Below are 12,271 nucleotides of genomic sequence, written 5' to 3'. Positions count from 1 at the left end.
GAATAAAGACGTTCATTGCATAGATGGGAAGGACTGGCATTCATCCAGAAGAGCAGTTACATTTCCAGAGATCAAGATTTACTGTCTGATCAACAACATAGAACATAAGGCAAAATGCACATTAAATATACATATATGCATAAAAGTTAACTATTCCCTAACAACAGGGGCAATTTTCTGCCTATCAATTGTTAAAGATTAGAAACTGCCATGTTACAAGCTTAAATATGAATTAAACTCTTTCTACTCATAATACAGTATGAATGACATAGAATCATAGACTCATAGAATCATAGAATAGTTAGGGTTGGGAAGGACCTCAAGGTCATCTAGTTCCACCCCCCACTGACATGGGCAGGGAGACCTCACACTAGATCATGTCACTCAAGACTCTGTCCAACCTGGACTTGAACACTGCCAAGGATGGAGTATTTACCACTTTTTTGGCTAACCTGTTCCAGTGCCTCACCATCCGCACAGTAAAGAACTTCTTCCTTATATTTAATCTCAGTTTCCTCTCTCTAATATATAGAGCACAAGTATTTTAATTATAGTTAATATTCACAACTACAATACTATTGCAATTTTCTATTATTCAAAATCTAATATTGCAATAATTATTTCCTGTATTAACTTCACAGTTTACAAACATACGACTGAGAAGGTTAAGTATAGGTATAGATATAGATGCAACCTAAAGTTATGTCCACTTGGTTACATTCTTAAGTAACGTCCTCTCTCAGCAACAGCAATGAAAAGATTCCCTCAGAACTTAACATATACTTAAGTAATCCTCAAAGATTACTTTCATGAACAGAGAAAACCACATAACCAGTCACTGTTAATTAAAAAACACACAGAAACATATGTTTGTTTGGGAAAGAACCTTAGAACAAGAAGACTACTCTTCCAGAAAGGAGTCGTTTGGAGAAGTTGTTAAAAACTGGCCAAGTTTGTCTGACAAAGGACAACTGTGCTACTTGAGCATACCTTAAGGGGTACACAAAGGAAGTGAAAAGATAAAGTTTCTACTTATAGGAGTAAGGGCAATGATAAACTATTTAAAGTGTAAAGTATCTTTAGGGCAAAGCCACTAAAGAAAGCACAGTTCTCATCAGAAAACCAGAAAACTATCTGGATAGTTTTCAGTATTTACCAGCTTCAGCACTCCTAACTTCATTAAACTTTGAAATTAAATGTAACATGTATGCTCCAACTAAGAGTGCCTTCCACGAAGTTATTAAATTGATAAAATTTAATGTATCAATGAGCAGTAAGAATACCTCAGTAACTCATTTTTCCATACTCTGGTCCCTGTTATCTGTATATGCATTTAGAAATAAAACACTGTTAATGGCTGCGCATTTAGCATTATTGCACTAAATGCAGAAAAACCATTAACAAGACTGAAAGCTACTGTGATAAATATTGGACAGAAAAAAAAAAGCAGCTGTGTCTGACAACAAATACCTTTGACAAATCCCTGAAGTTGCTAGGAAGTGTAAGGTCCAACTCCTCTGATTCATAGTTGGTGATAACCCAAGGGAAGACAGGGTACTGATTTAAATCATTGTAAGTTCGACCTGACAAACATCAACAACAACAACAACAAAAAAGCCGTGAGTTAAAAGTCATATTTAACTAAAATACCAATCTTTAAAGATACAATAATATAACTTTATGAGCTCATCAAGAAAACTGTAATTTATTTCAGACTCTCTATCATTTCAGTATTCTACTTTGCTTTATTGAAATGGATAATGAAAAAGTTTACAAATTGCTAGCGTTTAATTTAAAGCACTGCAACCCATTTCACTTTAATTTAAGTGCTTTTGCATACAGTAAGTGACAGTTAAATCCGTTCATTTTCTATGCAGTATTTTCCCTGATTATCTTCTGGTTTTTTAAGGAGGAACACTTAAAAAGAAAAAAAAAAGGGAGAGCGAATTACTTTTGCTGATACTAAAAATTAAAGCAGTATTTTCACATACTGCGTTAATCTCAGTATGTGAAAGCAGAATGAAGCAGCTCAGGATTTTAGATTGAGAAATTATGCAAGTAATAATCATTCATCTAGAGAATTCACTTTGAAGGGAATTCTTCCTTGACCATCGACCATGATGGACATACCACCATTTACCAAAACAGACAATCTGTTCTGGTTTCATGTTCACATGTGCATCTTTATGAATCTGTAAGATGGACATATCGTTCTTCCAGTAAAAACAAAATATTTAATTACAATAATAGTACACCATACATACAGATATACCACATACCCTGGTCTGCAATTTTAAAATGCATGATTTTTACAAGGATACTGTTTCTTTTTATGATACTGCGGCAGAAGCTCATTCATTCACATCCTCTCCAATCAGCATGTTCTCAGATTTTGTCTAGACTGGTCTTGAAGGTCTCAAGGGACGGGTTTTTATCTCTTACCGAGGAATATTATTTCACAACTCAATCAAGTTGTCAGAAAAAGTTTTCTAAAACTGCACCTAAGTTTTTTATTTTCCCAGTTCTCTTACACCATTCAGTATTGCTCCATCCTGGTTTGTAGAACTTTTAAATGGTATAGTCAGGCCCTGTCATTCCCTTACCAGTTGGTTATGTTGCATATTATCTCTTGTTCAGGATTAGGCTACTTACATGATCCTGTGATATCTATCTTTATTTGTTTCATCTTGATAGCCATAATGACAATATTTTAACTCCCCATCATGTGCAACTAAACTTTCAATTTCTCCATAATGTCATCTTTTCATTCCTTTTAACCTCAAATACCAAGTTGGTAAGTTCACCTTATTATTTCAATAATAAAGCTGAAAAGCATCATTCACTAGAGCCACAGAAAACAAGTGTCATGATTTGCTTCAAACAACTTCAGCAATAAAGAGGCAAACAGATCTACCCCTACTTTTATAAATCTGCCAGAATCCTGGCATCTCTGACTTAATGAGTGATTACAGAAACAAGCAAAACTGACCATTTATATAAAATGGAATTAGCAGGAGCAGAGGCATTTGTTTTATCAATTGTGTTAGCAAGAGCCAAGTCTGCATGTGAATTGAGCCTTTCAACGCTGTCAATACCATAGGAAAGAGCTGAAAAATGAGAAACTTTGCAAGTTGCTCTGAGAACAAAATATGTTGGAAAATAAGAGAGAAGTCGTGAGACCTAACAGCCTCCATTTACTAAACTGAGGTCAAGCTGGTTAGAAACTAGTAGGATAAGATGGGTTAAATAAGTATAGTTTAGCAGTTACAGAATGAGGGATTAGGACAACCACAGAGGGGTATGAATTAGGATTTGGGAATGGGTAAATAGTGTCCTGGCATAGCAGTGCAGGTGATCCAGGCACTACATTCCTGCATCGACCATACAATCCAATTTTGGGGGATTTTGTGAAGTTGTTCTTCAGAATAAAATCATACATAGAAAAAGTTATTCACTAAAAGGGTGAAATCTAGTAGTGTCCCATGTCTGTTGAGACTGTGCCACTATTAATTCCTTTTCTGAGTCATTACAGGAATTTGTGGTACCTGCTATAGTGTTTAGAAACATCAGGTATTCGAAGTTGGAAATTTCTCGGTGTTGCCATCGCTGAGTCATATTAGAAGCTTTGAAAATCTGTCTTGGACTAGCCAAGGAGATGCGCCTGGGAAACAAAACAAAACAAAACAAAATTGAAAAAACAATGAGAAAAAATCGGTGGTTCTTTTAACCTACCTGAATTTTAGTGGCAGTTGTACATATTCTTTTTTACTAGTTCTGCGCTATGGTTCTCTGGGGATCAAACTATTTTGGATACTTGAAGTTCACTTTTAAAGCACTATAATCTAATAAGAATGAAATATTTAAAACATCTAAGAGCTGGATATGGCAGGATTTAAAAGCTTTCAAACAGAACCCTTTACAGCTGTGGAAATTCAGCTGCTCCATGAAGGCTTGATGTTTCACAGAAATATGTTACTAGTGATTTAGAGAGATGGCAGACCATTAAATAAGAAAATTACACGACTTTTAGAATTTCACATAAGAATTAAGTCATCCTTTAGGAGATGTCTTTAAATCCCTCAAGAAAAAAAGAAAAACAACAATAAGATGATAAAACTTCATTATGAAGTCCATTCTCTTGAGATTTAAATTCTGGGGAGTGGTGGGGGGTTAGTCATAAATAACTCAATTAAACGTACAGGATTTGATGCCAGATTCCTAGTGTTTGTGAAAGAAGACTACAGAGTCACTCCTCAGAGTGATAAATCAAGCAGAGAAGAGCTTATAATAAAATTCTCAAGACTGTTTTGGTCATAATAAAAACATCTGCAAATACCAAACCATGTAATTTAGGGGAAAAAAAAAAAATCTAGGTTTAGTTTTAGTTAACAAATCTTTACAGGTACTGGTAAACAATTAAAGAAAATGGTTACAGTAACTGAACATTTCTTTGTTTTAATAAATTGCATTATTATATTGCAAACAAATTTATCAGTATAATTGGATGTGAAATTTTGAACAAATCTGTCTATATTTTCAGGTATATTTAAAAACTTTCACATATAATTTGCCTCTGTAAATAGAAATTTTTATGTTCTTACAGGGTGGCTATAATTGCAATTCAAGAGAAATGTTTCTGTACTTCATAAAATACAGAACACAACAGAAAACATCCCCAACTATTTTAATGCCATTTCTGTACAAAACTCTTTAAAAATAAAAATATAAAGTAACAACAAACAAGATACTCCTTAAGGGTTGTTGTTTCTTATAAAAATTTAGAAATTAATCTACTTAAAATTGTTTTCTAATTCTTTAAAATATAAGAGGTAACCAATCCAACTTCTATTTCCAGATTTAGGATCCAAACACAAAACCTGTCATTGCAATACTAATTTCTCATTATGTAAAATTTGAAAAATTATTTCCAGACATAGAAGACAAGTACACCACACCAATCCTTCCCATACCATTCTACACATCTAGTTTATATTGTTCTATACATCACTACAATATCTTCCTGATGAGGAATGATCATTTTCAGCTACATTTAAATACTACAGGGGATTTGAGAATGCTACAGTCAAGCTAATAGAATTGAACACTGTCATGAAGGCTATAACAGCCCTATAACATGTCTTAAATCAGTCTTAAATTTTAGTGAGTTGGCAAGCATAAAGAAATCAGTTTTCCTTAAGCAGGGTAAGTTATTGAGTCTCATTGCTAAAAAAGAAGATATCTTCCCTATAACTAACAGAAATCATAAAAAAATCTCAAGTCCAAAAGTTTCTAAGATTTTATTATACAAACACATTGCAAATAGCATACAAAAGTGATAGGCTGAGGATGTGCATCTTTTGTAAACTAGCAGGCACAAACGCTTCAAGCTATGTAGGCTGGTTTGACGAAAAAAGAACTCTTAGAACTGACAGATAAAATTAATTCAAATTGTAAAATACCTGGTCTGGGGTAGTCCAAAGATAGTCCCAATACCGACCCGAGGTAGACAGTTAACCACTTTCTTTACGGTTGCTTGGTCAGGAAAGTTGAACATGACACCCACTGTGAACACAAGAGCAGAAATAAGGCATGATTTTACCCCTTTTATTTGGACTTTCTGGCCCAAAGCTAACCCTAAGCTTGCACGTAGAACAGGAAAAAGATTAGACAGGTTTCCTTCAGGTTACTATGGACATATTTCTTTATAATTTCCAGAACTATTTTTATTTACCACTAACAAGAGTTTCAACAAAAGCTGTTACTGTTACAAATCTTACAAGGTCTACATTTGTTTTCCCTTCTGAACAGAAGTTACATCTATACGTACAGATCAACTGTCTAGAACTGATTAAAAAGTTTCTATATTAATTGTTTCACACATTTACTAGTTTATTTCTAAATCTTTTTAAGATATATTCTTAAAAATATTATCTTCATATTTTGTTTAAAACTTCAGTGACATGCAATTGCACCTAAAAATCTAAATAACAATCTAATTATGGTATCACCAATGGACACTTATGACTTCAGAGAGTACAACTCTAGGCTCCAAAATAGGAAAGACTTTATGCACATGATTAATATTCTGCTGGATAATATGCACTTCAGATTTGCACAACGGTCTAAGAGATACGTGACTGAATACCTAGCAGCTACATTCAAGTTTCAAGAGCATTTTAAGTTCGGACAAAAACTTTTCGATTAGCATACTAACAGCATAAAACATGTTATCTTATGCAACATTTACTGATTTCAGGACATTTCACATTGTTATCAAAAGGATGTTTTACATTTTAGAAGTGTTGTCTTAATACCTACTTTATTTGGTGTCTTTGTACACAGTTTTCAAAATTTATTTCTCAAAATTTCATTATCAGTATAAAAGCACTAAAAGTACCTAAAGAATCATAGTTTAAACTGGAAAAACATCATATATTCTAGCTTAAAATAAACTTTAGGGGAAGAATATAGCAGAAGAAAGTTCTCAAAGTCTCAATGCACTATACTTTGAGTGACTTGCCACAAATATATGTGTGTGTCTGAAAAAGGAACTGAAGAAAGGGAAGGTGAAAATAAGGTTGATAAGCAAAGTAAATCCATCTTTATTTCTCACAGTTGCACTAGGGTGTAACTGAAAGAAAGTATTACTACCAATAAAGCATGAAGGTATACCATACCAGTCACTGGTCTAATTCAGTAGTGAAGTTCTTTCATTATGCTGTTCTTGGTGTGTATAGTTAAAAACTATTAACCCTCCAAAGGGACAAAAATTACCCTTCATGCATAACAGATCAGAGATTCTTAAGCAAGAGTTTCTAGAAACTGACAAATAAAAAGTGGATATAAATCAAAGTGAGGCATTGCTAATTCTCAGATATCATGTTTTATCTTAATTTCTCATTGAAAAAAAAAAAAACCAAAAAAGGGAAACCAGACTACAGAAATACACTAATTTATATATTGAGACACTTAATCCAAGCATTTCTGCTATCTACACAAATCCATATCAAAGAAGACATGACTAACAGCCAAAGAGAATGCACATAGCCCCAAATCAACACTTGCTATTCTCTAAACATACAGTACCTCTATTTGCCATGAATATCTCCAGTGCTGTATTTTGCAAAAGATAACGTCGGGAAAAGATAGATCGAATCTCTGAAAAGAGCCATTTTCCATGGAGTCCTTCTGTATACGCCAAAATCTGGTAGAAAGAGAAGAGACAGAATGTTTTAAATATGTTGTTGGTACAGGTAATATCTTGTAAAAGAGAAACTGCTTGACTCACAAACATGGATTTTAACAATTACATGCAAAACTTGCAGCAAAATTAAAATATGCTCAAACTTCAAATCATGCTATGAACCTGTAATGTTTTTTTGAAGTCCCAGATTCAAATACTCATGTAAAGGATTTTTAAAATCTTCTTTCACTTTTTCTTTTAAAGACAACTGCCTATTTTCCATAACCAAGTCATTTTCAGAAACATTATGAAATGTTTGGAACTTCAGCACAGCATATAAACGTATTCTGAAATCTACTACTTGTGCCATTAGATGTACCTGCACTTCCTTCAGCATTGCAATAACAGGCCTGTAACAAATAAGAAATAATGTCTTTAAAGAAAAAAAATGTTCTCCAAGTTTATCGCTAAGGCAACATTCATTAATTCTGAAACTATAAAGGTTGGCTGTATAAGAGGTTAAGTATCATTTTGTCAGCTAAGGTTAAACACAAACCTGCAAATGAACTCAGCATAATCTCTCTATGGAGTAAGCGGTTGTCAAAGTAACTTGTTACAATTCCTGTCATCCCATCTGACAGACACAGATGCTTAGTCTGCCTTCACAATTCAAACTAATCCCATTTTCAGTCCTCAGCCACTTTGTTTCTTTTTTCCTTCACTTTTTCCTTTTCATTTCAAAGCTTAATTATGGAAGTGTTAAGGGACAGAGAGATTGGACACTTCTCTACCTTAGATTAACAAACCATAAGAGAAGGAAAATCTGAGATTTGTCGATTTTAGCAAACACAAAAGCACTTAAAAGAAATCTATCACAGAAAAGGAGATTCAGATATAATCCTAGTTAACATCGCTCTTACTACAATTTCATTTGAGCAATATAGCATAAATATGATATAAAAAAAATGAACAAATGGAGTTCAAGCCTTTAACATAACTAAGACTGTTAATGAACCTAATAATCTGTTTATAGATTGTTAACAAAGGAGGATTTTGCCTTTATATGTATTACATATTCACAAATAACCTGCACTTTCGTAGCACAAAGAGCAGAAGCACCATTATAAAGGCACTACACAATACAGTATAAAACACTGTAACACCTTTCTGAATTAAAAGCAAACACCACTGGCAAACCAAAATCAGAGAGCACAGAAGATCAGAATCTACAAAGCAAACCATTTCCCACACCTTCTTTCTTTTTACTTCTCCCTTTTCTTCCCCTCAGTGTAAGTGCCACAGGCATTTTCTCCCCCAAGACCCATATACACAGAGAAAAAAAAAAGGAAAAAATGAATAACTATTCCAACACAAAATTCCAGAAATGCAGTGAAAGGACCAGAGACTGTCAGTGGTTGCTAATCACTTCTGGGACTGCAGAACTAACAGACTTGGACCACTCTGACACTTTCCATACCACATCCATAGCCCATCCACACTAATTGGCAGATTTGTATAATTCTATGGTGCTATTCAAAACCACTGTGCTTGGCTTTTGTTACATGCTAAGCAATTCAAACAGAACAGCCTGCTTGTCACTATCAGTCTGTGCACTGAAAATTCAAACACTTATTACTGTGACTATGTATTATTTTTACCCTGCGGAGCACGCATTTTTGTGAGTGGAAACCTTGCATGCAACTTCTTTGAAACTGGAAGGAAAAGTACCAACCTGAAAATTTCAGAGGAGGTTTACATTGTCCACCTTGCACAGCCATGATGAAGTTACTGAATTCAGTACAACGGGATTTATAACAGAAACTCAAACTGCACTCCAGAAACACTACCAGTCACCGCTATAACAATTCTTTAAACTACTCATTAACAGAAGTTATCAGGAGTGAGAAGCAGCTGAGGCCTAGCGGAGCAAGGCCTTCATTTCGAGTTGGAATAGCGTCTGCCTGGTCTGCAGCTTCACTTCAAAGTCTCTGGAGTTCAATTAAAACTGGATTAGGTGGAAAGAGACCTTCTTTGGGACACTGTTCTCTGAAACTCCAGGCGCACTGACAGCACCCTAGACAGAGGTCTAGCCTGCCAGTGAACCAGTTGCCATGGAAACTGCAGCATTACCACTGCTCCACACTCATCACACCACCTATAGTAGATAAAAGGTCCAGAAGACAAACACGTTTCTTTCATGTGTGCTACTAAGTATTCCTTACAAAAATCCAATTCAACCTTTTATTCCCTGTCAAATATCTGATTTTAGTAATAGAACCTCCTAGGTGCAGAAACTGACTCATACTTCAAATTAAATTCAGCATTTTTAACCTGGAAAAAGGAATTTTTTTGTCCTTTTTTTTTTTTTTTTTAATCAGTTACCACTTGTGATATTATCAGAATTAAACTTTCAAAAGCTATTTTTGCATTTTCCTGGTTTCGCCCAGAAGCTACAAACCAGAGAATTCTACATAAGAATTTAAGAACAACTATCTTCTTCATACTATTGCACGGTATATTGATCTTAAAAATTACTCATTCATTCTGCCTTTTCTCCCCACCAGTTCTGGGACAACCTGTGGAGCAAAGATTAGTGAGGGTGTACAATCTAGTTTAATCTGGACAAATAGCACCACCTTCTCTATGTGAAATAGTATTTATAGAATTTCAGTCGATTCAATACATCAGATTGAACTTTAATCTACTGCAGTTATTTCTATAGCATTCCTTTCAAAAGATACTGCACCTTACAGGAGGAAAGACAATTTATACAGCTTACCATTCCATTTAAAAATACTTAAAATAAACAAATGAGCCAATTTGAAAGTTCTACAGTTCCAAGAAAATCTCATTAGACAAACTGTTCTGTGATTAGACTTTGGCAACACCGGATGAACAGACGGCATGACTACACTACTAAAAATAAAAACTTCCACCTTTGCACGAAGTCCATACTTTATTCCAAGTAACAGAAATGAAGGCCTAACCCTGCAATCAGCTGCAGGCCCTGACACTGCATGGCTGGAATAAACTCCTCAAGAAACTATCAAGTAAAAAGAATAGCCAGCTTTGATTTCCACTTTGAGAAGACTCTGAAATCAGAGTTGCATGAAAACTCGAGCAACATAGTGCTGATCATGAATGAAGATCGTACATAAAGAAGTCTTCTCATGATTCATAGTTGTATATCAGCTAATTTCCCAACATTAAAACACTCACTCAGAAGCTATTCTGTCATTTTACAGTTTTGAAAAGAAATGCCCTACCCTACCTTTTCTTGAAAACCCTCCTTGAATGTTGATCATAAACAAAGTCTCTTGTAAAAGACAACATGCAACAATTAACAGACACCAACACTACAGATGTCTCCTGAATTAGAAGAAATATTTTACTGAAGACTAAAAGAACATTTTGCTTTACCTTTTAAATAAACCAATCAACTATCGTATATTTTATTGTAGAGAAAAGTACTATTGATCTTGAAAATGTGAATAGAAGTAATTAAGTCTGCAAATGGGTTATGGAACTGAAACAGTAATTGAATAATTATATTACTTTAATGTGCCAGCCAATTTAACTGCCACAAATAAAATAAAAACTAAATAGCTTATTTAAATAGCTGATGCCCATTTATATATTCCTGAAAAAGTTATGACATACCAGACAAAGAAGAAAAAAAAACCACCAAGAAAACCCCAAAAACATTTAATTTGCACTAAAATTTGATTGCAGTTTAGAGATAAAATCCATAAATACATTATTCTAGCAGCTTTCTCTGTCATTTGGGGTCATTTTTGTTCAGGAGGCAAAATTACAGCACTTAAGAGGTTACAAAACCTGACTCCCAGTTCATAAGGAACCTGGATCTCCACTACAATCTCAGCCCTGCAGCTGAGGACCCTCAGATCCTCCTGTACAGGTACTATTTAGCTCCTAGCTGCAGTATTCATAGTGACGGGGGTCTTTCTCTGTTCTTTGTTTAAATGAGTACAAGTACAACCAAACTAAAAGGGAATTAGGTCATATTATTAATAATTTAAAATATCTAAATGCTCTTAAATAAATCATGGTGCTTATTAGTTTATTTTAGATTTATCAAGAGAACAACACATAAGATGCTCATTTTAAATCTCGGATATTTACACAATCAGCCAGGCAAAGAGTGGTAGTCTCCCATCCAGTCCCTCCTCTGAGCACACACAATCTGCCATGCAATCCTGTTCAGCATTTTCATGGGTGACAAACTCAATTAAACATATTCATTACTTTAATGTTCCGCTAGACAGTTTTACCCAGCATAAAATAAATAAATAAATAAATAAATACTCTGTGACCTTTGTATCGATCAGAGCAAAATGGCTTATGCCTGGGTGTGGGTGGTGAAGGCATTGGGGAGGGGGGTGGTAAAGGACTCTTATGTTTTCTCTTCCAATTACTGGAGGAGATGATAAAACCACAGCAAATGATGTATCAGCTCATTTTATCTTATCGCTTTGGGGCTAGGTGACAATGAAGTTCATATTTCACTGGTTCCCATTGAAGATTGTGAAAATTACTTGCCCTTATGACCTGAAATTTCACTGGAAGACAGAAATTTCTTTTCTGCAAAGTAATGCAATTTTTCAGATGTCAACCTTTAGCCCAGCTTTAAAAATTAATTTCATTTATATTAACCAATGATATTGATATTTTCACAGAATGCTCTTTGATACATGAACCACCAACTCGCAAATTGATGTGCTCTAGAAGGATAAAATTATTCTATTGGAAGCTGCTGGGGACAGACAGATTTACCACAGACTGAAATTCCTATTTCACAGTATACTATTTATACCAGGCTTCACATACCTTAAGGCCTCTGGACCTGTTAAGAGTTTAACCTTTAGTTAGGACACAGTTTTGTTTCTAGATCTATTCAGTTTTGAAATAATTCCTACATACACGATATAAAAACAAAACAGCATTTGTTTGGTCTGTCACAGACCACAGATCAGTACATACGTGATGATATGAAAAATACTTCCCAGATGATTAAAACAGAGGAATGCGTAACTATGTCTTCCGTCTTTATCCTGACATTAAAGATAT

The 12,271-nt window shown here is 34.5% G+C and overlaps 1 protein-coding gene across 1 annotated transcript in view; it reads right to left on the bottom strand.

The window, feature by feature from the left end:
• LRBA (LPS responsive beige-like anchor protein) overlaps positions 1–12,271 on the bottom strand; it is a 400,308-nt gene that overhangs the window by 125,104 nt on the left and 262,933 nt on the right. The window contains exons 41-44 of the mRNA XM_057402038.1: positions 7,087–7,204; positions 5,460–5,562; positions 3,546–3,661; positions 1,471–1,583 (exon numbers count right to left, since the gene is read on the bottom strand). Coding sequence (XP_057258021.1) covers positions 1,471–1,583; positions 3,546–3,661; positions 5,460–5,562; positions 7,087–7,204 — 450 coding nt within the window. The remainder of the gene's footprint in view (positions 1–1,470; positions 1,584–3,545; positions 3,662–5,459; positions 5,563–7,086; positions 7,205–12,271) is intronic.

This window comes from Pezoporus wallicus, unplaced genomic scaffold (genome assembly GCF_028554395.1).
Source record: "Pezoporus wallicus isolate ANWC-B61680 ecotype Strahan unplaced genomic scaffold, APGP_CSIRO_Pwel_v1 contig_7178, whole genome shotgun sequence".
Classification (NCBI taxonomy): Eukaryota; Metazoa; Chordata; class Aves; order Psittaciformes; family Psittacidae; genus Pezoporus; species Pezoporus wallicus.
This window is presented reverse-complemented; position numbering and strand designations above follow the sequence as displayed.